A 25,720-nucleotide genomic window follows, 5' to 3' on the forward strand; every position below is an offset into this window, starting at 1 on the left:
AGATATACACACACGTGATAGACAGACTCATGATTTTGTGCAATTATGCGTTTGTGAAAAACAAATCAATAATACTTGCCCTATAAAAGACATTATAGTCTTCTCTTTTTCTATTAAAATATGTAACTGTTTTCACTAGAAAACCACAAAAGAATATTGAATCTCTTAACCCTCTTTATTTCAATGTAGCTTGATCACTCAATTGCACACATGATGTGTAGTGTCAGCATGTCATTTGTCTATTAATTACTAAAGCTTTTTCAATCCTAATAAAAACCGTTTAAATATTGTATGCTTTATTTTCAATTGGTTTTAACAGTTGGAGTTTCTCTACAAAAAGTAATTATACAAGTTATATACGATTTTAAAGCTCACAGTGATCTGTTCGGCTGAGGATCTGATTTCAAAATGTTGACCCTATAAACAATGTTGCAAGCTCGGCAGCAAGATTCTCAGCAGTCTCCACTAAATCTTTGCCCATATCTTTAATGTATATCGTCTTACAACAGATGCTCATGCTGGTGTTTTCTGCAGGAAACCTTGTATGCCTTAAAAATAAACACCAGCAGGAGAGTTTTGAGGCACGCAGGTTGAGAGGCGTAGAGATTGATCACTTGTGTAGTTTCAAAGAAAGTAAGCAAATAAAAGGGCTGGGGGCATCGAGCACTTAAGTACGATCAATTGCAAGCGGAGAGTGTAAGAGGAAGAAAAGCTGAACAAGATCTGAAGCAGGTTGAAAACTGTATTAGTTAACAATTGGTGCATTTGTAAATAAGGAGCCTAACAGTGTGATAAATGCCATTTATAAGTTTATGCCTCCTGCTCTCCAGTGATGACCTGATGAGGTTTCATGAAACAGTGTTATCATTTTGAGTGCTCAGTAGGTGGCGCTTAAATGGTTAACCTATGTGAAAATAAATTATTTTGACTTTCAAACGTTGAAGTCTTCCTTTCAAAGATGCAGCAGGTCCTATTTTTTGAAGTTATGACTTCATAAAGATTATAGAGCATATTATAGAGAGCCATCTAGTAGCCTTTGAAAATAAGGACATCATGAAACTTCATTAACGCATCAGAACTGTTTATATAACTTTTATATTTGTTAAACTGTCTTTAACAGGGGAGAATCAAATTTGTATCAAGTTTGACAAACATGGTTTACACCATCACTCGTATTTATAATTTGAGTCATGGTACCTTTTGTTATTGTACCTTAAATTTATTTTTAAACGTTATTGTTGTTAGAACCGAATGAACTTCAATATGAAACCCCTAAATCTGTGTTCTTGTGTCAGTTCTAATTACAGTTGAGTATTGACTTGAGTTTGAAACCATCTTTAATGACGTAGAAACCTGGTAATTCATGCTTGTGTTGAACATCAGTAATCTTGTTATTCTTGTGTACATAACATCTTTGTTCATCAATACTCCTTTATCATTCTCACACATTGGTGTTCTATTCAACTTCACTGAAACGCTTGTTGGATCGGGATTATAGTTTGTATCATCACTCGTGTAATCATTGTTTTTCTAACATGCAAAACTAATGCCCATAATAACCATGTACAATTATCTGTGTTGTGTATTTGGTGACACAGTGTTTACTGTGTTGGGATTTATGTTATTACCCATGCTTTGTGCGTTTTCTCCCACGATTCAAACACATAGAGAAGTTGATGGAAACGTTTAAATTGTCTGTGTGTGTGTGTGTTTGTCTATATATGCCCAAGAATGCAGAACCTAGATGGACTTGGCATCACCAGATTAATAAGATCATTAAAGTTTGGATTTAAAGATGTGGGAAGAAGCAGAACTAGAGAGGGTTAGTAATAATTCCAAGCTTCCAGCACAGCCATTGGATTTTAGTATTTTTAGTCAGACGGTCTGGACAGTCAGACAGCGAGGACTTTACCGCCTGCAGGATGATGGCCGTTGTTACTGGGTGTGGCTTTATTTCCAAACACTGCATCGAAATCTACTGTCAGGGGCGGAGTGGTCTGCTGCACAGGTTGGTTCTCCATTCCTGGGGAATGTAGTTAAACATGACTGATTCCACAGGAATAATAAGTGATACATACAATCAAAATAATAATCATGGATTTGCTTCGGTAAGCATTCCACCACCTCACAGTGAAATAGGCCCCTTACATTGGGAACATACGTTATTTCATGTTCTTTCTACTGTCACATTAACAGCAATGTTGTTGAGTGTAAAGCCTGTGCACGAGGAAATCCATTGATGCACCTTTTGTTCTTTTGTCTTCTTGTACATCCTATTGTCTAGTGTTCCGATGTAAAGCTGACTGTGTGAGGAGAATGAACCACATCAAATACAAAAAAACTAAATATAAAACAACAAAACATGAACTCACTACTCACAGGATGGAGAAAAGATATAGTCTCAGATACAGGGTATGTGAAAAAAGATGTAAAGGAATGTTTATATATACTCTGCCATCCTTGAATTCTTAATTGACAATACATCACTCAACATATGTAATATAAAGTATACTTTTCCATGTACAAGGCCAATCTCAGACGATAACAGATTCATAGAAATAGAAATGCTATTTGTTCGACCAGACTTTATATCTATAATATACGTGTGACAAAGAACGCTGGAGATTCTGTACTAGTGAAAGAAAAATTATACTTAGGATGCCAATCTAAGTCAAAGCCTCTCATGGTGTAAATGTACAAGAGTGGCCCTGCTCGTGAATCTGCACACATTAAATAACTTCAGTTCAATCTTTGGGTATAAAAAAAATGAAGTGGTAATGCTCTGCTCTCCCAGCGCCTCCACACTCATCTCTGTGCTGCTTTTAGATTACAGTGAGCTGATTGCAAACTGAAATGCCAAACAGTGTCTGGGAGGACAGTGGCTCGCCTTGCTGCCTCAGACACATATTTGTCCAGAATAGACCCAACATGTTACATTTTATAATTGGAAATGAAAAACGAGTCACTAGTGTTGTGCGGATCTATCACTTTAGGTGTCGGATTGTGTTGTATTCATACACGAGAGTCCATAGTATTATAACGCAAGTCTCCGAGGTACTACCTTGCGAGGCTTCGTTGTATTACTGCTCGGTAGTACTACTCCGCGAGGCGTTGTATTTCCGCTCGGTAGTACTAGTCGGCAAGGTTTCTTGGTATTATTGCTCTGTGGTACTACTCCACGTGGCTTTGTTGTATTACTGCTCGGTGGTACTACTCTGTGAGGCTTCGTTGTATAACTGCTTGGTAGTAGTTCTCTGCGAGGCTTCATCATGTTACTGCTCGGTAGTACTACTCCGTGAGGCTTTAGTTGTATTAATTTTCTGTATTACTTCTCTGTAGTACTACTCCGCGATGCTCTGTTGTATTCCTCCTCAGTAGTTCTACTCCGTGAGGCTTCGTTGTATTCCTACTCGGTAGTACTACTCCACGAGGCTTCGTCGTATTACTGCTCGATCGTACTACTCCGCGAGGCTTCATTGCATTACTGCTCGGTAGTACTACTCCGCAAAGGTTTTGTTGTATTACTGCTCAGTGTTACTACTCCGTGAGGCTTTAGTTGTATTCCTGCTCAGTACTACTCTGCGATGCTCCGTTGTATTACTGTTCGGTAGAACTACTCTGTGAGGCTTTAGTTGTATTACTTCTCAGTATTACTTCTCTGTAGTACTACTCCGTGAGGCTTCGTTGTATTTCTTCTCTGTAGTACTACTCCGCGATGCTCTGTTGTATTCCTACTCGGTAGTACTACTCCATGAGGCTTCGTCGTATTACTGCTCGATCGTACTACTCCGCGAGGCTTCATTGTATTACTGCTCGGTAGTACTACTCCGCAAAGGTTTTGTTGTATTACTGCTCAGTGTTACTACTCCGCGAGGCTTTAGTTGTATTCCTGCTCAGTAGTACTACTCTGTGAGGCTTTGTTGTATTTCTTCTCTGTACTACTACGTCACGATGCTTCGTCGTATTACTGCTCGGCCATACTCCTCCGCAGGGCTTCGTCGTATTACTGCTCAGTAGTACTTCTCAGTGAGGCTTCATCGTATAACTGCTTGGTCGTACTAATCCGCAAAGCTTTGTTGCATTACTGCTCTGTAGTACTAGTCGGCAAGGCTTTGTTGTATTATTGCTCTGTGGAACTACTCCGTGAAGCTCTGTAGTACTACTAGTAAATAAAATGAAAGTATGTGACAACTACTCAAGATAAGTATACAGTCCTCAATCTTGCAAAGCACTCCATCATCCATGACTTTTATTAACATTTAAAAATATCATAGTGATGCTAACAATACATGATGGTTGAATTCTTATGATAGCTTAAATAACATCAATTCCAACCTCAATTTTTAAGAGTTGCAATGAGGTCATAAAAGCTCTTAAATCTGTTGTGCATACCTTTTTAACTCCAATCCACGTACTAGCTTCAACATGAATCCTGGGTTAGAACTTAAAAAGTCTGTCTCACTTTGAGTTGCATGACTGTGCATGAAAAATGGCATTCGCCTTCTTTGCATATATTGAAGGTTTGTCTGAATTAATGTGGAGGAGAGTGTGCGAGTGTGAGCGTGAGTGAGCGAGGCGTACCTCCCCAGGCACTGTTGGCGTTGGAGATGGAAGGAGTGCTCTGCACAGCAGGGATGAAGGCCGGCTGAAGATCAAACAGGTCACTGTTCAGGTTGGGCACACTGAGAGTCGACCGGAGGAGGGAGCGGAACAGAGCAAGGCAGAGAGACGGGTGAGGAGGGGACAAGATGTGACAGACAGAGATAAAAGAAAAGACAGATTACAGACTTTTAATCGAACAGATGTGTATTAAAACATTTGCCAGAAGGTTAACATAAATTGTCACCTTCATAGAAGCTATTAAACTTCCACAGAGAAGTGAACCAGGAGGTGTAAATGTACTGCATGTATAACTCTTCAACAGTAGCTGGTACAGCTGGAGCCAGGAAATACTACAGTGCTCTGTGTTATGCATATTAAGAGTCTATTTGCATGAGTTTGCGTCCAACTTTTTATCATTGTAACAGAGTTGATGTCTAAACTAAAACAAAGCAGAACAATTGATTTATAGAGGAATGACAATAAACAATGATTTAATTGATAATGATTATCCACTTTTACATCCATTATTTTAAGTCTACTTTTTGATGTAATCCTTGAAAGAAAATCTCATAAGGTGTTCTACAAGGCACCATTTTTGGCCTTTGTTTTAAAGTCAATAGCTTTTGTCTTTTTTGTTGTTAATGACACAGTACATAAAATATGCAAGTGAGTTTAAAGATGTGGTTTCTTACATTGCATTAAATTGTCAATTTATCCTAAAAAATAACTACAAGAAAGAAGAAATACATGTATTTATGTTTATGTATTTAAGTTATTTCACAGTCAGCTACCATCCTCATGCTGGGTATAAAATGCTCTGTAAATATAAACAACAATATACTGTATCTTATACACATGATATATTTTATTATATACAATATATATTTTAATATTTATATTATATATCTTATCTTTAAAATAGTGTTACAATCTACATGAGTTACAGGCAGAATCAAATAATTAATCTACTTAAGTAAAAGTGTTCCATGCTGAACATGGCATATTCTGCTGTGCTGTTTATTAAAACAGTGGTCCAGCTCTCAGACCAGGGACTGATACTTAAGGCATTTGTTATACGTACATACTTTTTTCTATTGATGATTACTGTTTGAAAGTCATTTTGATTTGAAAAAGGAAAATATCTTCTCTGACGTCAAACCTATTATTATTATTATTATTATATTTTATAGTTTTTATCCAAAGGTCGTCTATGAATAGAATGCCGACATTAAACCAATCTGCGAATCAAAAGAAAGGAATAAAACGACATTTTGACATGAATGTTTAGTGGAATTCAACAGCAAACAAAGGATCAGTTGTTCACAACTGACCTAAAACAATAATAAACTAATAGTAACTAATAACTTCTTGTTGTCCATCTTTCCCTAGACTGGAAGTCTGCCCTCTCTGACATGAACAGATTGGTCCTGTGAGTGCATCACTAAACTTATAAGCACCCACTCTACCTTGACAGTTCTCACATCATCCAACATGGGCCTCCTGGCAGACTGCCACTGTTCTCAGAGGTGACCGAGCGTTTATTGTTGTGCCACCAGCTCTGGAACAGCCTCAATCATTGGATCTGCCCTTTCCTTTGACTCGCTCAAGTCTTGGCTCCATCCCATGCGTTATATTTTTGTAGCCGACCGGGGCAGACAGATGATGGTGTGGATTTAAACTATCAGCTTTTGTGGTTGAGGGTAGGGGCTGATGTAAATCAAATGTAACAAATACAATTTTTTAAAAACTTTGATATTTTCCAAAATTCCAAAAAATGTAAAGTTGCTTAAGTCACATAAATACTTTAAGATTAACCTTCCACACTTCTGTTCAAAATGTAGTTCATAGATTTTTGTTTTGATAACTGTCATTTGACTTCACAAACCTATTGGCAGACATTGTGGAGCTGAACATGTCCGGGGTTTGTGTGATGTGGTTGTTGTTGGCGCTGCCTATGGATAGGCTGCTTGGTGAGGCTGAGGGCGGAGTCTGCATGCCAATCTCCTTCAGCCGCTGGTCCTGCGAAGACACCAACAGAAAGTTACAAAAAGTCTGATCATTTTTGAAGAGTTTCTGGTAGTTCAAATTTAAAGACACTTTCACATCTGTCCAAAGATCTTCAAAGATCCATTCATATATTAAATAAATAAACGGAGAAAGGTTTTCCCTCTATAAACTACAGTAATCTCTTAATAGTAATGCATTATTTGAGATTACTTTGCAGAGCCTTATATAAAGAGTGCAAGTGAAGGTGTTAAATATGGTCAAAACGAGGAGTTAGCTACTGCAAAGTGCTTTATATGACAGAGATGTCTCATATTTATTCTCTTTAATGAGATCATATTATGATAGTTCAACTTGTTGCTTTCACAAGTTTCATCTTAGGACACTTTACATTTTAAACTACACTTAGTTGTAGAGAAAAACAGGACTTATAGGTAGCTTATTTTACCGGCCATAGTTCCTAGTTTTACTTGGCTAGCGCACAAAAAAAACAGGGGCACAGATAAACGACTTCAAAGATCATCAAGTTTGAACGCAGGATTTTTGTACTTTCCACCGGCACAAACACACGCAAAATCAAAAATAGTGTGTTTGGATTCCGGATTTTTGCTCAAATGAATGCAACATGCAAGATTTATAACCTGTAACAGGCATCTTCTATTAATCCCAGATCAAACTAAGCTACTTAAAAGTTCCTGCTGTATAAATGAATTTCCCCGCTGCTGCAGACTTCCACTTCTGGCTATAATTTGAAAACCTAGCCCGAGGGTCAGCAGCATCACTGCTGGGAGCAGCAGGGAAATCTGACTGTCTCAACTGTGGCTCTACGAAATGTAAACGACAACACAGTCGATACTTTTGTACCATCAAAACAAGCATTAATAATTTTGATTATTTCACTGCTTTCTTTGCTTTGTCGTATTGTGTTTATGCCTGCAAGGTTTGATTGGTTTAAATAGATTACCACAGTTAATAGCATTAAAATAAAACCAGGCTGTATAACCTTGTATAACAAAGATTATGTAGCTTTCTGACATCCAACATGAAGTCTAAATGGAAATTCAGGGTTTCTTATAGATTTTAATATGTAAAGGGGTAAGATACATAATCTTAACATAATGATGAGAATAATTTTATTTGTTGTGTAAATATGACATTGATTCATCATCAGAAGGAACATTTTAAAGAGTGTAATTGCCCAGCTCTGTTAAAAAAAATAGATTATAAAAGAACCCTTCATACAACAAATCCAACTTAATCTTATGAACAATCTTTATTATGATCATAGGCAGAGTTGTTCTACTCCAAGCCTCCCCCGGATGACCAAGTATATTTCCAAGGGAGAGCCGAGGCACACTACGGATAAACAACAAGCCTCAAGGAGAGGATTTCATTTTCGAAATTTCTTATTTTTAATCATAGCTTTTTTACGCTTTATAATTTTAAAAAAGTGTGTGTAAAACACAATGAATATGTTTTAAATTAACAATTGACATGCAAATATTTACAAGTGTTTGTTTGTTTGTTTTTGCAATTAAAAGATGATCTTGGACGAGAGGATACAGTTGACTCCAGCAGGTTTCAAAGCTGATGTTTGGACATTTCTTTTAAAGCGTCAAGTACTTAAAATATTACAAATATAACCGTTTTTCTTGCAGTTCTGAAATGCATCGTGTATAATGTGTATAATGTACAATGTATCATATCGCTGACCTTGTATCATGGTATGCATCTCCAGATACTTGCGTATACACACCTGAGAACGATTGGCTTAGGAGAAAATGCATCTGATTTGAATCACTTAATTGAGAAGAGAGACAAACGAACATAACTCAAGGAGAAGGGGTGTATATTCCAAACATTGGTCTAATGATGAAGGGATCTTGGTTTTTGTTTTGCATCATGTCGAATCATGTTGTGGGGTTTGCTTGCTAATCTTCTTCAGAAAGCTCACAGAATACTGGATTGATATAAAGGATAACAGGTGTCCTTTTTTTGCTCAGCGGGGACTGAGACTACTCACAGTCCTTATTTATGGTCTAAGAGCACCGTCCCACCTTGGCGTTGGAAACACAAGCTCAAGCCCATTTGCTCTGCAAACCCGCCTTTTAAAACAAAACCAGGGCATCAAGCGCATTCATAATAATAATATCCTGCTGTTCCTGCCTCGGTCGTGATGACTGCTCATTTAAATTCTGATACTGTAGCGAGGAACAAATGGGAACTGCTGTTATTGTTTGGACTGAAGCCCCAGCTGGACAGTAGCTATGTGTGTGTTTGAGCGTGTGCATGTGTGTGTGTGTAAGAGTGTCAGGCACATATGGACACCAGAGTGCACGGACAGCTGGACTAGTGTATTTGGACAACCCCTGCTAACCCTGCAGTGCTCCCGCTTTGTCTCTTACTCTGTAATACTCCGGCTTTATCATCCTCTGCCTCCTAACTAAAACCCAGAGGTAATCAGTGGACCTTGGCTGGATAGGAGGGCAAACAAGGGCACAGAGTAAACAGCAAAATAAAAAATCCAATCAACTGCACACACACAGGCAAACATACAGAGACGCACAGAGCCGACACATTATCAGCAGGAATATCCTCACGCTCTGAGCACACTGACATCCGTGAGGTTGTCTAACATGCATATGTGTACAAGGACATCACTGAGTCTGCTTCATAGTTCCACTGCTCTTGCTCAATTACAGTTTGCTGTAAGGCAGGACTCCCAGGGCGGGAGTAGAGAAATGTCAACACATTTTACACTTGACTTTTTCTATTCTTCCCCATGTCTCCGAGACCATTTTTCACGCAATGGAGTTCAAAAATCACGAAGCAGCAAATTTACGGGGCAATCTATCAGCAGCCTCGCAGCAGTGATTACTACAGCCCAGCCAACACCATAGATATAAATTCCTTAGCATTAACAATCTGTGCCGTTTGTTACAGCTGAAGCGTTTTGTAGTTACTGCAGATTTGTGGTCTCGGCTCAATGTTGCAGGAGCGGTCTTATATCTAGGCCAAACACTGCAGTTGCTCTTTGAGCTGCTTTTGTGTGATACTTTAGTTCTCACTCCCAGTGAAAAAGAAGAAGAAAAAGCTGTTTCTGCAACTAATATCAACCCAACCAATTTATGCGTTTTGGTCAAATGTAAGACTAAATGACTACTTAAATACATCATAGCAAAATATATTTGGAGTTAAAGACAAATCACTTGATTATATTATATGTTTTACAGACTGTAAGGCGTTTTATTTAGGTAAAAGTCATATACTGTAAGCATGTGAATATCTTGACACATCAAAAATCCATTTAGATTTTTCTCAAATATTAGGTATAATAAGTTAGAATTGTGTATTTATTGTTTAAAAAAAAAATTGAAGCTAAATAAGTCATTGTTGTTCAAATATTATTATTATTATTATATATATTATATTATAGTTTATTGTTGTAAAAATAGGCACAAATATAGTTGGGACTTAAAAAAAAGGCATATTCTCTGTGTTTAAGCCATATTATTTGAAATGACTAAAAGTGAAAATGATATTCAAGGTAACTAATAAAGACAGGTCATAAAAGAAAGACTAGTAAAACTAGTCAAAGTGAGCAACAGAATTGACATAATAGAATTAAAAGGTTTACCTTCAGAGCCTGTAATCTGGCCTGTTCCTCCTCCAGGGCCTGCTGCTTCTCCTTCTCATCCATGCGTGTGAAAGACATGCCAGTCGTGGAGAGAGACGAGACAGCGCTTGACAGGGTAGACGCTCTGCAAGACGGGATCATTCAGATGAGTGCAGCAATATTTGTTGTGAAAGTGAAAGAAGACAAAGTGCCTTGAGTCTCACCTGGTGTCTGCGTTCAACTCCTTCGTCTTTTTCCCCTCCAGAGAGGCCAGGTGTTGCTCAAGAGCCTCCAGAAGGCTGCTGGGGGCCTTGAGAGACGAGGGGGAATAAAAGCCAGGACATGGGGAAACACAAGCAGAATCTCAAATGAACTTTACATCTCTCCCATGTAGACAAGAAGCGCTGCCTACACAAACAGTTGGACAGACATATAGCTCTGGAGTTAGTCGGTCTCACAGGAAAGGTAACAGAGTGCATCAGGCTCCAGGAATAGCCATGGCAACATGCAGCAGGCACTTTGCACTGTTAGCAGGAGACTTAAAGGAGACGGAGAACAAAGGAGAAGGTTGAAAAACAAGAAGAACAAGAGGGGGAAAAAGGTCTTATGACTTTACAGGAAGGTGAAAAGCTTTCTTTTATTGTTTCGCTCAACTTCCTTCTGCTTATCTTGAAGTGTCACTTTCACAGAGAAGTACTGTGGTCTTTTCACAACAAGCGCCAATAATTGTTGCATATCTCTGCCGCAGCTTCACTGCACTTAATCGACCTTTTTATTTTTTACATTTTCTGCGGCTCAAATTCTACATCTAGTTTTGCACAGAAGGAAACAACAAACGGTGCAGATCTACTTTAGCTGCTGACAAGGGAAAGGAAATTCCTCCGCTGTGAAAATATGACAGCGTCATGTCTGCCGGTGCTTCCGCAAGAATGTGAAGTGTGTCATTTGCGGGGTTGCAGACGTGCATGTAGCACACACACACATGCACGCACATCTGGGAACATTTTGAATTCTGAGTTCTTTGTGGTGGACTAGATGGTGTGCTCCTGCCAGAACCGTTGCTTAGTCATTAAAGAAACACTGGCTACGAAGGAGAGAAGGGTTTGACCAGCGGTGGGTTTTGAAAGAACTTTAGTTGGACTAGTCAACATCAGCATACAAAATAAAAAATCAGAGCAACTGAAGAAAGAAGAACGTAAAATAGCAACAATCACTACCGCTACTGAGTTGTTGAAGTTTAATCATCCTTTACGTGTCTAGCAAAAGAATGGTTTCCGGGTTCAGACCAACTTGATCACTTTATCCAACTGAAGCACAAAACCTTATGACCGGATTGTCTTGGAAGTATATCAGTGCCATCAGTATATTGAACGGTTGAATTTAACACTGAAAATAATTGACACTAAACATTTTTCAATTTTCCAATTTTTTTTTCTCTAGATTTAAAAGTTGAATTACTTTTCTTTCTAATAATTAAATTAATCTATTTTCTTTGCATTTCTTCAATCCAGTATTGTCTGGTGGCACTATTATAAAGGATTGAATTTAAAGAGCTACAAATCGAATATAAAAATGATGCCATTGATTTACTTCTATTGTGGTGCTTTTATTTACCTCACATGTTGTCTCGGATTTGTATCCATTACAAGATATTGAATCTTTTGTTAGTGTGTGAAAGGAGTGTGTTGCCATGTTGCCATGGGAAGCAATTAAAACAAAAAGTAGTCATGGTTGCCAACATTCCTATGAGTGTTGAATAAAAACCCTACATATTTGATGATGTCCAAATTGAATGCAGCAGTGATGTTGATCACGGACGCTCTGGTCCCATCTGAGCATCTCTGCAATACATGTCCGATAATTGGTGTGCGTGACAAATATGAAATAACCATCCGAGGTGGAGAAGGAATGTAAATGAGCCAGTCAGAACCAGCTACAAGGATCCTTTCATGCAGATGAAGACGGAGCACTAAGAGGTGAAGCTTCATTTTCTATTCATGAGGTTTCATGGCCTTTTCGCTGGATGTGTCAGAGCCTGGTGGTGCAAGTTAAAGAGAATTGCAACGAGCCACCTGCGTCGAACACACATTTACATCGAACCGAGTCCACATTCCTGCACTAATGGTTTCAAATAAAAGCCGAAGAAGCATGCGTGTGAGATCACGAGCCGCACATGTGTGTGCTTAGACACACAAGAGACTTTAAAGAGGCGTCTTCATGCAGGGCAAACAACACGGTACACACAACCCACCACCTACAATGTAAGATCCTTTAGTTTTCTGTGTCAGCAGGAAGGAGAAGAAAATACACTATTTAACAAGGGCAATAACTGCGAGGCTCCACCACCAGTTCAACGCCCACACACAGTTGTTGTCCACAAACCTCTGGCAACTTTTAAAGGTCTGAAATAACTTTTAGCCCGCTACATAAAGTTTGTTTTCCTTAATATACTTTTGATATTTTCATTCTGATTTTGAATCTTTTGTTGTATCTATTTGTCTACTAATTCAGCCACAAATAAGCTTAATTATCTTTAGCTGTGATAATGTCAGTGTAAAAAAATGTCTATCTGTATCTAACATAGAGAGTTGGAGAAATAGAATTGGAACATTTAGCATGATTTTAATGAGTATGTCTGTAGAGGTATATCAGTGCCAGTAGTATGGTTATATTTAACATTTAAACGGTTGTAATTGAAAATATCTGTTCATATATTAAACATTTGTATTCAATATATGTATATTTGTTATGGTTATTTAAAAAAAATAATTTAAATATCTCAATATTTTTCAAATTGTTGTGACACCATGATCGTATGACAGTTTGATCAAGAAAAGTATAAAATAAAAAAAAGTTAGAAATTTTTTGAATAAAAATGTTTTTATAAATAGATTTAAAGAAATACTTTCAAAATTAACTAAAAGATTAAAGAATCTTAAAGAAAGATATTCAACCTTTATGTGGACAATTATTGAAGCCAATTATTCGATTAAAACAAATTTTACCTTTCAATATACAAATTTATTATATAATAATTTATATACGAATTTAATTAATAAAATAAAATATAAAAATTAAATTCTTTAAAAATATTCAATAAAATAATTCAAAGTTTCAACTTATGAAAGGTAACCTTCCATGCAATATTCTGATGACACTGAAATACTTCAATATAAGACTGCCGCCCCCCAAAAAATGATTAACCCTTTTGTTATCTCAGGGTCGAGGAGACCCAAAGACCAGAACACGAATGCATTTGTGGAATCCCTTGTGTGGTCTCTGGATCAAGGTGAACAACCTAACTGGCTACCACTAATACATATGCAGTTGTGGAGGTTACACATTTGTCTTCGGGCCTTTGGGTCTCCTTGACCCTGAGAAAACACAAAGGATAATACAAACATTTGTTTCAGGCTATTCCTTTTAACCCTGATCAATTGATGATTGTCCATGGTACAAGCAACCCTTCTTTCTAATTTGACGTCAACTAGCGCCAAAGGCTTTCTTTTTTTTTTTCAAGTGGAAAATATGTGTCATAGAAATGTATTTCTTGTTTTAATGTAATTCATGCTTTCTTCGTTCCATCTTCCTTTACTTTTAAATAATGTGTCATAAGTTAAATTTTTTGGGATTGGCGGGCTAATGGTTCAGCCTTTACAGCAACTGATTGATACCTGTTGTTTTTTAATCTATTATGAGCGTTTAAAAGTGAAAGAGAAAGCAGAAAAAGCAAAATGAATCGCATCAGAGAGTCACTGCCCCAAACTGCAATATCAGGTTAGACAAGATGGCTGACTGGTAGGAGGAGGGGACACGGGTACAAATAAGGAGCCAGTTTAATGATGAGTGGAAGTGTGCAGTGTTGAAGAGAAAAATGCAGAGAGAAATGGAGAGAAAGAGGAGAAGAAGAAGTGAGAGGTGAGATGTACACTGACCTGTGAGAGATCGGGGATGTCACCCTGATCTATTCCAACTTGCTGTTGTCAAAAACAATAAATTAAACAAATCAAAAAGGGAGAAAGGAAAGTGGGATAAAATGGCGGGGGGGGGGAGAAAAGGTAATAGAAACAAAACAAAAAACAGGGAATCATTACTCCATGCAGTGTCAACATAAGCAACAACAGAAATAAACCAGAAAAAAGACGGACGTCATGGTTGGCAGACAAACTGACCAATCCTCAGACTGCATCATTAAACAGTGATAAATGAGTGTGACGGATGAGAGAGAGTTGCCATGATGACCAGAGTGAATGACGATGCAACAATGGACACACTTTGGAAAGAAAAAAACACTTGGCAGAAAATCCTCTGAACATTTGTTTGGACATGTTTGAGGCACAGATAAAGGAACATCAAGTCCAGCTTTGCTAAACAATTTGGCAGGTTTTCTTGACATCTCACTCGACATGTTCACACTCATTTGATCGGTTTTTAAATATTCATCCGGCTGTGTACATTTGCAGCGCGTTTCATTACCTGAAACTGACAGAGCGTGAGAGTACGTGTCCATGTTTCTCATTTCAATAAATAATTGTCAGCAGCAGTGGAAAGATAATGAAGATTCCCACTTGTGTTTGTTTAAACCCCTGGTTAACCTCCGATATGATCCTAAAGCTTGTCTATGACTTTCAAACAAATGTCTTGACACGTTTATTATATTAAAGCACACAGTTGAATATTTAACTAAAATTGATTGAAATGATTAAAAATCGACTACAGTGGAATTTCATGATTTATACTCAGATTTATTAAGCAAAACCCTCTTAGAAGTATATCAGTGCTATCGGAATATGGAATGATTAATTTGAACAGTTAAAATGTTATATTTTTTATTGAAATGCTGTTGTTGTTTATTTAAGCATTATATATTTCACATTTTTAAATGTGTAAATTCAATTGCTTTTTGTTTTAATAATCAGTACATTTTAAATATATGTTTTATTTGGTAGCTTTTTAAATTGAGATTCAAAATTAGGATACTCTTTTGGTGAAGTCTGGGGGCATGATTACACCAAACCTTTTAAAATTTTAATTTAAAAGGCAATTTCATTTTCAATAATTGGATTTAAAATAGCAAACTATGTGTTTGAAAATATGTTTTCGTTTTGAAAATGTTAAATAGGTCGTCTGTTATCATTAAAAAATATTTCAATATACAAAAAATTGAAGTTTAAATTTTAAAGATTGGAAATGTTGAATCCACTATTCTTAAGGCACTTCTTCTATTCCGACCAACAAACATTTCTTCTATTTAATTATACTTCTCTTTCTTTTTATCAAAAAACTCTTACCTAATTAAAACAACTTTTACATGAATATAAACAAGTAGCAGAATATTGTAAATATAGTAGTAAATATTTATAGCGACCATTGTAAAAATTATGATGAATAATAAATTAATATTTATCATTTACTTATTATATGATTTAAATTAACATTGAATAGTCCAAGCTTCTAATTTAATTTAAATATTTAAAAAAAACAAAAAAACTCCATCACTGCAATAATTCAACTAAAGCCATTTGACGCGCTACAGGCCTTCATTGATTTATTGCAGTTTTCAGGTTCTTATTATAAGAACGGATTTACTGCTCCAGTGTTGTAAACAAAGCACAGATGTGTTGTAAAAACACAAAGCAAGCTAATCTTATTTTCTCTATCAAGGTTAAATTGTTGAGATTATTTTGCAGTTTGAAACAGAGTAAGTGCATTTGAATGCCTGATTTATAGAATGTCTGACTTATCACCAGTTGTTTAAAACAAGTGTAAACACACACTTAGATGTAGCTCCTCTAATTAAAATAGACAATAGGATTTAATTTGGGCCATTTGTTTGTGTGTACATTAATGGGAAGAGAGATAAGGAGAGGGACCGTTGGCTGAATCTGGCTAAAACAAAGGAGAAAGAGAAGAGAGAGGAAGAAAAGGGGATGATCTGTGTGCAGTGTGCAAAGGAGAGCAACACTAGTATTCATCTTTGTCAGGATGAGCGAGGGAGAGGAATAGATTAGATGAAGAAGTGTGGGGAGGGGGCAGGAGCAGGGACGCCACCGAACCACATCCTCCATCTTAAGGTTATTTAGGGTCTCCCTCTCCAACTCTTTCTCTCCCCAAATGGTTGTGTTTGCAGAGAAACGGTGTTAAAGTGTACACAAACATTCCTGTCTTGTCTTTGTGAGCTTGTTTACACCATCAGCTCTTACAGATACCCCACAGATAACTGATACTGTCTACTTTTGTTAACTATTTAGGGAACTCTTGGAATTCTATGCGATGAAGTTGCTGGATGAGTGGAGCAAGCATAGCCTTAATGTAGGTGTTCTAGAAGTTCATTTCATCATGATTTTTTAAGGGTCGAATAGATATTGTTTATTGTATATAAGAGCCATCAGAATATTCATTGGTTCAATTCAACATTTCAAATGTTTAAAACTTTTTTTGTATTTTTTGTACTGAACTGTTTTTGTTTTTCATGTTGTGTAAGAAAATGTCCTTTTTAGTTTTACAATAATTGAATGAAGTGTTCAATTTACAAATAATTTAATTCAATAAAAACTAAAAATGTATTTCATACAATTATTTAAAATAATAATAAACACATAAAATGAACATTTACATTAAATGTTTCAACACTTTAAATTCAACCGTTCAATATTCTGATGGCACTGATATACTTCCATATGGTCAGTAAAAAATATATTATTTTGTATATAAGATATAATTGAAAAGACATTGCCACAGACTAAAAATAAGGATTATTATTATTGTCATTATTTTTAAACTGCAAACAGTTCTGCATACATTTAAGCAATATTGTACCGTGATCTGAAATGCACGTCCACCATTATTACCGTCATCATCACAAATAAAACACACATCCGGCTCCTGGACTGAGAAGTTTGTTGTAAACGGTGAAAAAAGTGAGTCAGTGTTAGTTTACCTCGGCTACTTTTAGGAACTCTGACAGCTTTGTCATCCTGTAAAGAAATTTCTTGTAGATGTCCAGAGCGTCTTTACACTGGTTCTTCTTCATGTCAAAGTATTTCTCTGTAGAGATGAAACAGATAGAGGTGAAGAAGAAATAGAAATAAAACAAACAAAAACACCACACAATGATAGACAGAAGGAGAAAGAAGTAAGAAGAAAAGGGGGGACACATTGATGAGTCAATATGAACTTTAAAATGTAAATGTATACGGTCACATTTAAAGATTCTGTCTATGTGTGCAGTGAAAGGTATATACAGCTGTGTGTTACCCAATAAATTGATGACCCCTTCATTGTAAGCAGCAAAGAGCCTGATGGAGTCTTTAAAGAGCAGCATGAAGGCAGAGTTGATCACACCGTTGGTCAGCTCATTCGGGTTCGCCTGGAGAGAAGAACACATGTGCATCAAAGTTTAGATAAATATTCACAACTAAATTGTTCTGTGATTAAAGAAGTATTTTTACTATAAGTTCTGGACATCCTAGGAAAACATCCAAAAGAAGACAAATAGTTGGCATCCTTACAGGCTGCCCAGTTCATGCCCACTGTTTTGGTGGCTGTAAAACATCTGATGACTCTTGAACTAGTAAACAATATAACATAACGTTTAAATCCTGATGGATGCTTCACCAATTCAACTACTTTCCATAGAGCCATTGGGTTCCAGTTGAAGAACAACGTTTATTGATCATTTCAATTATCCGTTTAAGTTAGCCATCAATCCTGGGATGAACCCCTCCATTGATTAAAACTAAAAACTGCTGGCAAAAAAACAAGTTCACACCAATCGCGACATTGGCAACACTAGCATTACTGCTGGGACACACACACTCACGACTTCTTGCCGTCTCGTGGGACCCGGCTCAAAAACTTGTCGAACTGCTGGGAGCGGGTCTAATATCAAGGGACACTCAAAAAAGCTGATCTAAGCGACAGTATTGTAATTCTTTATATCTTGTGGAACCTTCAGAGGAGCCATGAGCTTGGTGAGTTTGACTTCAATTCATCCTGTCAGCCTCTTGTTGAAGTTGTCCTCTCTGCATACAGTACATCAAATCTCAGCTCTTTGAGCTCCTTTGGCAGATTTTTCAACTTAAGCATTTGTTACTACAGATGTTTTAGTGTAAGAAACGTATTGTTGATTCCACCAGGTTGCAGCAAACATGTTGCATTGTCCTGCTCCCACATTGTTGGTCATACTTATGTGGTCTTTTACATAGAAAGTAGTCGCTTGCCATGTTCGCTGCTCTAAACCAGTGATGATCTGATGGATGGATAGATAAACTTTATTAATACCTCTGGAGATCTCCTTTGGGAAATTGTTTGATGAAACTTCATGAAGCAGTGACATTCATTTCAGAGTCCACTAGATGGCAGTCTCTGCACCATTTCCCTTTGTTTTGAGCAACTGTTCTAATGAAACATCATTTTTAAACTGATGGCGCCACATACTGACCAACATGACACTGCTTCATGAAGTGTGCATGACGTTGTTTCCCCAAGCGTTGGAATTAAACAAAAGTCCATGTTTGGCCATTAGGAAACAATTAAAAAATAATTTTACTATAGATCATATTAAATTATACTTACAGGTGCTAAAATATTGACATTTACTTTCTATATTTTTACCAAATAAAATGTATGAATATTTTATCCATTTTCCTCTTTCAGCTATTATTAAATAATAAGAGGATTTCATGGCATAAAAGACATGAAAGAAAGTATGACGACACATAACTTTAAGCTGAATTTGTGACAGGTAAAATTAGAGCACTGACTAATAACAGTCAATATAGTTCTATGAGGATTTTTGAAGTGTTCAAACATTGTCTTGTACAAACAAAATAAGTATATTAGAAGTAAATATGTGTGCGTGTTATGTAAGAAGTAGATTTACATACTCTTGTTTCTTAAAAGCAGATATTAAATGTCTTACAGTGCCTTCATAGCATTAAGCACTCCCGAATAAAGCAGCTTCATTTTGGCAACACTCTAATATGATTTGTGAGCTGATGAAGAAGAAATGCCTCTTTCACATTTGCATTTTGATTGTCTTATTCATGGTGGTTTTGCAGTGCATGTGCATGAATTAAGCTATATATTCATCAAGACCCATTTTTGTTTTGATTGCGCACCACATAACCGGAGAGTTAGAGACATATTTAACCTTGTGAATGTATTCATCAAAAATATCAAACATGTTTAAGCGATTTACCTGGAAATCCAGCAGAGCGTCCAGCTGGTTCTGAATGATGGGCAGCGTTTTGATCAGCTTCTCTGTGTTCATAGTTCTCATTACACCATCAACCCTGTCCAAAGATGAAAGACACAAACACAGTCACCATCAAAAGGGGTGTTCTGGCATATTCTTATGTAAATACAAATGAGAGGAAACAAAGAAGAAAAAGAAAGATTATGATGGGAAACTTGAAAAGACAATGTAATGAATGCTTCTGCAATGTAAGATATGCATAGTAATGCAAGTACTGGCTTTCTGAGGTAAACATATCTGATAAATAAAGTAGCTGTCTGCAACCTGTCTGTGTTACTCAGTTGAATAAAGGGAATCCATGTGTGCTTTACCCGGCATCTGATGTTGATGTCTATTTTCAGCCCAATCAGCTCAATTAAGAGAATTTGAGGTGAATATTACAGCATCAACAGAACTTGGGTACTACATCTCTGAATTAGACTTTAATTGAACATCTTCCTCAGAAGCAGGCAAATGAAGATTGTCCTGTGGCCCAAGTAGGTTCCTGGTTACAATAAAGTGGATGTTATCAATTCCATAATATCACTGGGTTGTGCTAAAGACTTGTGCCAAGAACCATTTGCATTAAATTAAGCACTCGTAACCTGGTTATCTTTCATTTGCTCTTGTAATAAAGTTGGTAAATGGTAATATGACTTCATGGAAACCCTGTCCATCATTGGACATAGAATCCTTACAAAGCATACAAAGTTAAGTTTTATTATGACTTCATATAAAAAGAGAAGCTTTAAAGAGTGACTTTTGTGTCTATCAATCTAAAGAGATTCGACCTTCATCGCATAGCATTTCCCAGGAATCCCCGCATTTGCAGGATTTAAACAAGAACTCACCAGTTTCTTTACTTGAGCAGAATTGTTTTTCCAATCCATTCATTTGGCAGCTTGGCAACAACCCTTAAGCTTAATTTATGTACCGTCTTGCTTATTTTCTCTACACATTTACGTTTATTTAATTAAAATCAAAGCTACAGCTCCACACATTCTAACAATTTCTACACATTCCTTTGCACAAATTAAGATACTCAAGTGGATTCCTACGAGCTTACACCTGACAAGTCTCCTGGACCACAGCCACAAAAAAACATTTATTTTACTCATTTTACATGAGGATGATGATCAAGAACACTAGCAACCATTTTATGCGTTTGTGATGTACGTATTTTTGCAGATAAAGCAGGTCAGTGACATGAGATGCGAGTGTGAAATGCTAAACAGGGTTGTCATTTTGCATTGAAAATATCCGTACCCCCTCTTCATCTTGGTGAAGTCCACGGCCACCAGTCTGTAAGACATGGCCTTTTCATTCAGGTAACGACTGTATCTCCTGATGAAGGTTGACATGTCGTAACCTGGGACAGAACAGGAGATACAGAAAGAGAAAAATATGAATTTGACATTTCAGAGTGAGACAGACTATTCCATAATGTGCATTTCATACGGACTCCCCGTCAACAAATACAGAGCATTGGGGAAATCGAGGCTGCCTGTATTGAAAATACCTTGAGATATGAATGACAAATAACCTTAAATATATACCTTGAAGTGCGCCTTTGTCCAGGAAGTTGTTTAGGTTAAACAGAGTGTTCCGGGAGGCCAGGTACTGAATGAAACGCTGTGGGAACATAAAATGAGTGAAAAATATCTCAGTTCAGCCATTATTATTGATTAGATAGCACTGAGGAACCAAAACTGAGCTTCAACGTTTCTGTACAAATAACTAAAATGGTCTATGTTAATATTTAAATGTGTTAAACATACTTGCCTAGTATACACAAAGATGAACAATGGTTGTATTTTAAAGCCCTGATCTAAACAGATCAGTGTTTGAAAAAATATTATTTGCGAGGGATTATTGCACATTAAAGACAATATCTTACAATCATGAGAGCTATTCTAAAAGGAAAGTTATGTTTGTTGATCATAATATGGCAGATTGATTTTCAATATCTCACATCTATACTTTTATAATGAGAAGAATACATTGCATTATTACACAAAGGGACCTTACATCAAGCACAGTTTTATTATGCTTGTGAATATTTGACCAATTTCTCCATTACTGGGCTTGTGCAACAGTAACTGAATCACTCCTTCAGTTGCCTTTCCAACTCTAAAACACTAGCTTCTTGTTCAATTTGACAGATCTGATGTCACCAGGCAGGTGCTGGAAGCTCTAGACTTCCCATTTTCCAGGGAGATTCGCTGAGTGTGCCGACTCTTTTCCCCGGCTCCATCCTGTCTCAAATTTACACATCTTCATACTTTCTCCCAGGGGAATTCCCAGTACTGCAAGGATCCTCGAAAGAAGGAAAACCGAGATGACACTATAGAGTCGTTTTCATATCTGGTTTAGGCCCACCTTGATGGTTATTTATTAATGATGGTTAAAGGATTAGTGTATTCCTTTTCAACGCATTCTTAAGCAGCAACAAGCTAACAAACAAACATCTACTGACTTCACTGACTCAACAGGCATGTTATGTGTTCACACTTGTTCACGCCTTGAAACAAGAAATAGAGAATAAATAGGTGTTGCAATATTATTATCCATACGATATTTCACATCAGCACAGCCCATCCCACTCATAGCTACAGGTTTGTGAATACTGCAGTTTGTATCTATTACCGAGATGCTAAGTTCACGTAAACAATTCTAAGCTTAAGTGAATAGCCATGAGAACCTTGAGACAGCAGTGTTTACATGACTGGAGAAAGAACATTGTATCGTATAAAAATCTTTTGTTTCATTCCTTATAACAGGTTACATTGGATCCTAGCAGTCCTGTTCATGAGCTCTTAAATGTGTAAAAATGTGTCACAATGATGTCAAAACAAGGTGCTGAAATTAACATTAATCATATCATCGTAAATATAAATCCTACACTTTTGAGTAAAATTAACCTTTGACAAAAATAACATCAACATAACGTTGAATGAAAATGGCCTTTGCAAAATTATCTCAAAGAAAATGCAAAGTGGGAGCTGCACTGGCTTTGTTCAATGACCAGTATGTGCTATATATAACCAGTTTTAACTTGGGAAACTAAAGCCTCTAAATATTTGAACCATCACATTTCATGGTGCGTTCTTTGGCATTTGGCAACAATTATCTTAGCAGTCTATGCATTGCATGAATGCTTCAAGGGATGTAGGTCCGATTCTGCAACCCTGATGTTTTCTTATGTCATTAGACCTCCCCTTCAGGACGTTGAATTACACCAGTCTGCCAGCTGGATGAAGTTAATTTCTCTTAGATATATTAATGTTGTGTCATCCTTCGTCAGAGAAGCCTTTGGAAATGGAAATTGGTGAGTACACTCAATAATTCATTTGCACCCAAATATTGGCCAGCGACTTAAAGAGGAAAGTTTGGAAGCCTTTTACTGTGGAATCTACTACATTCCCAAGATAGATTAAAGATGTAAACGTTCCATCTGGTCCGTCACTTCATCTACTGTATTATCCATTTATTGAACACTATAATAAGAAGCTGCAGCTCTGGCAGATAAATCTGCATAAAAAGGTAAGCTCACAATAATATGTAAACATAGATTAATGAAAGACGTTTCATAATGACTGATAATCATAGATTTGTCACGACTTTGACATGAGATCAAAAGCACATGAATCTTGCTCAGTTACCTCATCATGTAAAGAAACTTTTTGACATTTAACTTTCTCTGTATTAATAGCTGCAAAAATCTAAAATGTGGTTTTGGTCCCTCCATAGATCTGCTTTATTTTAATGAATTAAAAAAATGCAGCAGAGGTATGTATTTGTAACACAAACAACTATAATGTTATTCTCTTAGCTTCTCATTTTTCCCCAGATTGTTTCACACAGAGTTCTCAGTCAGTAAACTTTGCGTGAGACTATATTTTCAGTTCATTTTTTTGAGAAAGAGTATATCTAGATAGATGGCTGCTTATGGATATTTGATGGGAATTCACAAAAATAGTAAGCCAACACTGTCAAATAATTCATGTTTCTTATCATTCAGCATATTTTAGGAACGACAGCTAATGTAAAATTGATACATTCAGATCCTAGTCATGCCATTTATTTCAGCTTTCCCTTCCAGATCTGCCCCATTTCCACAGGAATGACCTGATGGGTCACATAGCAAGGTATACTGCAGTAACCTTTTTTGTAAAACAGAGTGTCAGAGTGACAGTCTATGTACTACAGCTTTATAATTCACGGTGCAAGGCAAACAAGATATTTCTCAGAGCATGGTTCTCAGCAGTTGTAAACACAATGAAAGAAAGTCCTCGGACGGTAGTTAAATGTTTGCTAATATTTGATTAAAAAGCCTGTGCAAATGACCAAAAACCTGCAGTCTTCTGTGCCTCAGGCTGTAAAACATAGAGCATTTGCTGTTATTCTGCACATCTGTCTGACGGCTGACACTTTGAAATATTGATTTTGACATTAGAGGGTGGCAGATGTGCACCCCTAGAAAGTAGCTGCATGGGTTTTGATATAACCGAGGTTCTATTATTGGATACATTTAATTTTCTCTCAGTTAAAAATGAAACTATACCGTGTTAAATCCATCCAGAAACGCTGCACTTTGAGAGATAATGAACAGTTGGTATCAATAAGATGTCATTCGTATTATTGAATACAACAGGGGAATAGAAACAATTTAGTCAGACATTATATATTGAAAAATATACTGACTAACAGCAGAAAAAAGAATGGACTTAAGAGATTTATAACTTATTTCTTTGATAAATGTGGGACTAAATGACCAGTTGTTCTGATAGTAGAAAAGGAATATCACATGGAATTCATATTTAGTAGCTGGCCTCGTTTTTTATGTTTGGACTAAAAATATATCTCCAGAGAATTCTGAGAGGTGATGACTCACATGAGAAGAATGGACATGATCGAGTTGAATTCATGCAACTCTTATGAAAGCAGGGAAACATACACTGACCAAAAACAAGAGTATTGATTCATTCAGACACGTGTCCATGCAGATGAGAAGTTGGATCAATTGCAATATGCTGTACTGAGCCTGGGGTTCTTCCCCTTTCTGCTGCCTTCTCATATTTTCTTCCTTTTTATCTTGCGTGGCATTTCTCTTACGCAATGAAGCGTTTAGCCATTGACTAGCAGCTGAGTGTGAAAGAAACTGTGGCAGGGAGAAACAAGAGGATGACGACGATGTTCAAGCTTCAACGTGTATGCAGATGAAATACAGTGTTTTCATGCCACCTCTGTCAAACTGCTGTGTTGGTGAACTGGTGCCTATGAGGTGCCCAGACTAATGGTTGGCATGCTCCCGCTCACAGGGGAGAAGCCATGCTTTGCTTGTGGGTGAATGTGTCACTGAGGTCAGTGATGCATTTGTGCAATACGAGTCAACACTTACAACACTAATACACACACACGCACGCACGCACGCACGCACGCACGCACGCGCGCACGCGCGCACAGAGAGTCTGTGCCTTAATATTCCAAATGCTTTATGAGCCAACTAAAACTCAAAATGGCATAACTATTCTTAATACAAAGCAATCCATCACATGTTAATTAACTTTAATCTATTTCTTATCTTTTCTAATGTTAAACGATTGATGTTTTTTTCTATTTCTAGGGTTCATCCTGAGAAGTTCAAGTTGATTTAGTTGTATTAAGATGGAATTCAAATTTTACCTCCTGAGGGATCAATAAAGTTCTACCTTACCTTACCTTTAATTTCTTGACTTGGCATAAGTTGTATTCCAAAACGTTTAACCTCTGATTGCTGAGCCTTTTAATTCGGGCTGCTTTGTTAACCACAAATTGAGGCTTCGATTACTCTTTACAGAAAAGTGTTTAAAAATGGAGCAGTTTTAATTAATCGGCTTGCAGATTCTGGGTCATAGTCTTGATGGAATTTTTTCATGGTGAGAATGAGCGTAAAGCCACTTGGGCATCCAATGAATGCAACAAAGTACATGATTCAAAATGTTAACCAAAACATCCTCTTACAACTTACATGAATTAAATGCTGCATCAAATCTTTTCAAATTTGGTAACTAAAAAACTTGGTATCTCTATTAGTCTTTGAATGACAAATGTAGATATAAAATGTTACTGGTATCTTTTTAAAGCCCATTACTTCATAAAGCAGGATAAGAACCGACACTACCATGACCCCAGCCAGCCAGGATAAGTAGTTGATGGTCAATTCTATAACCGTATGTTACTGTAAAAGCAAACAGGATAAAGTTTCTTGCTCAGGGAAA

General features: G+C 36.9%; 1 protein-coding gene across 3 annotated transcripts in view; it reads right to left on the reverse strand.

Annotated features, from left to right (window-relative positions):
• LOC148082833 (phosphatidylinositol-binding clathrin assembly protein) overlaps positions 1–25,720 on the reverse strand; it is a 65,479-nt gene that overhangs the window by 16,689 nt on the left and 23,070 nt on the right. For 2 of the 3 annotated variants that reach the window (XM_087790096.1, XM_087790095.1), the window contains exons 3-13: positions 21,017–21,092; positions 20,727–20,829; positions 19,425–19,518; positions 17,480–17,591; positions 17,163–17,269; positions 14,158–14,199; positions 10,447–10,532; positions 10,244–10,367; positions 6,488–6,621; positions 4,582–4,682; positions 1,913–2,023 (exon numbers count right to left, since the gene is read on the reverse strand). In XM_087790096.1, coding sequence (XP_087646222.1) covers positions 1,913–2,023; positions 4,582–4,682; positions 6,488–6,621; positions 10,244–10,367; positions 10,447–10,532; positions 14,158–14,199; positions 17,163–17,269; positions 17,480–17,591; positions 19,425–19,518; positions 20,727–20,829; positions 21,017–21,092 — 1,090 coding nt within the window. The remainder of the gene's footprint in view (positions 1–1,912; positions 2,024–4,581; positions 4,683–6,487; positions 6,622–10,243; positions 10,368–10,446; positions 10,533–14,157; positions 14,200–17,162; positions 17,270–17,479; positions 17,592–19,424; positions 19,519–20,726; positions 20,830–21,016; positions 21,093–25,720) is intronic. The other variant, XM_087790097.1, reaches the window with a different exon arrangement.

The sequence above is a fragment of the Callionymus lyra genome, chromosome 4, assembly GCF_982586985.1.
Source record: "Callionymus lyra chromosome 4, fCalLyr1.hap1.1, whole genome shotgun sequence".
NCBI lineage: Eukaryota > Metazoa > Chordata > Actinopteri > Syngnathiformes > Callionymidae > Callionymus > Callionymus lyra.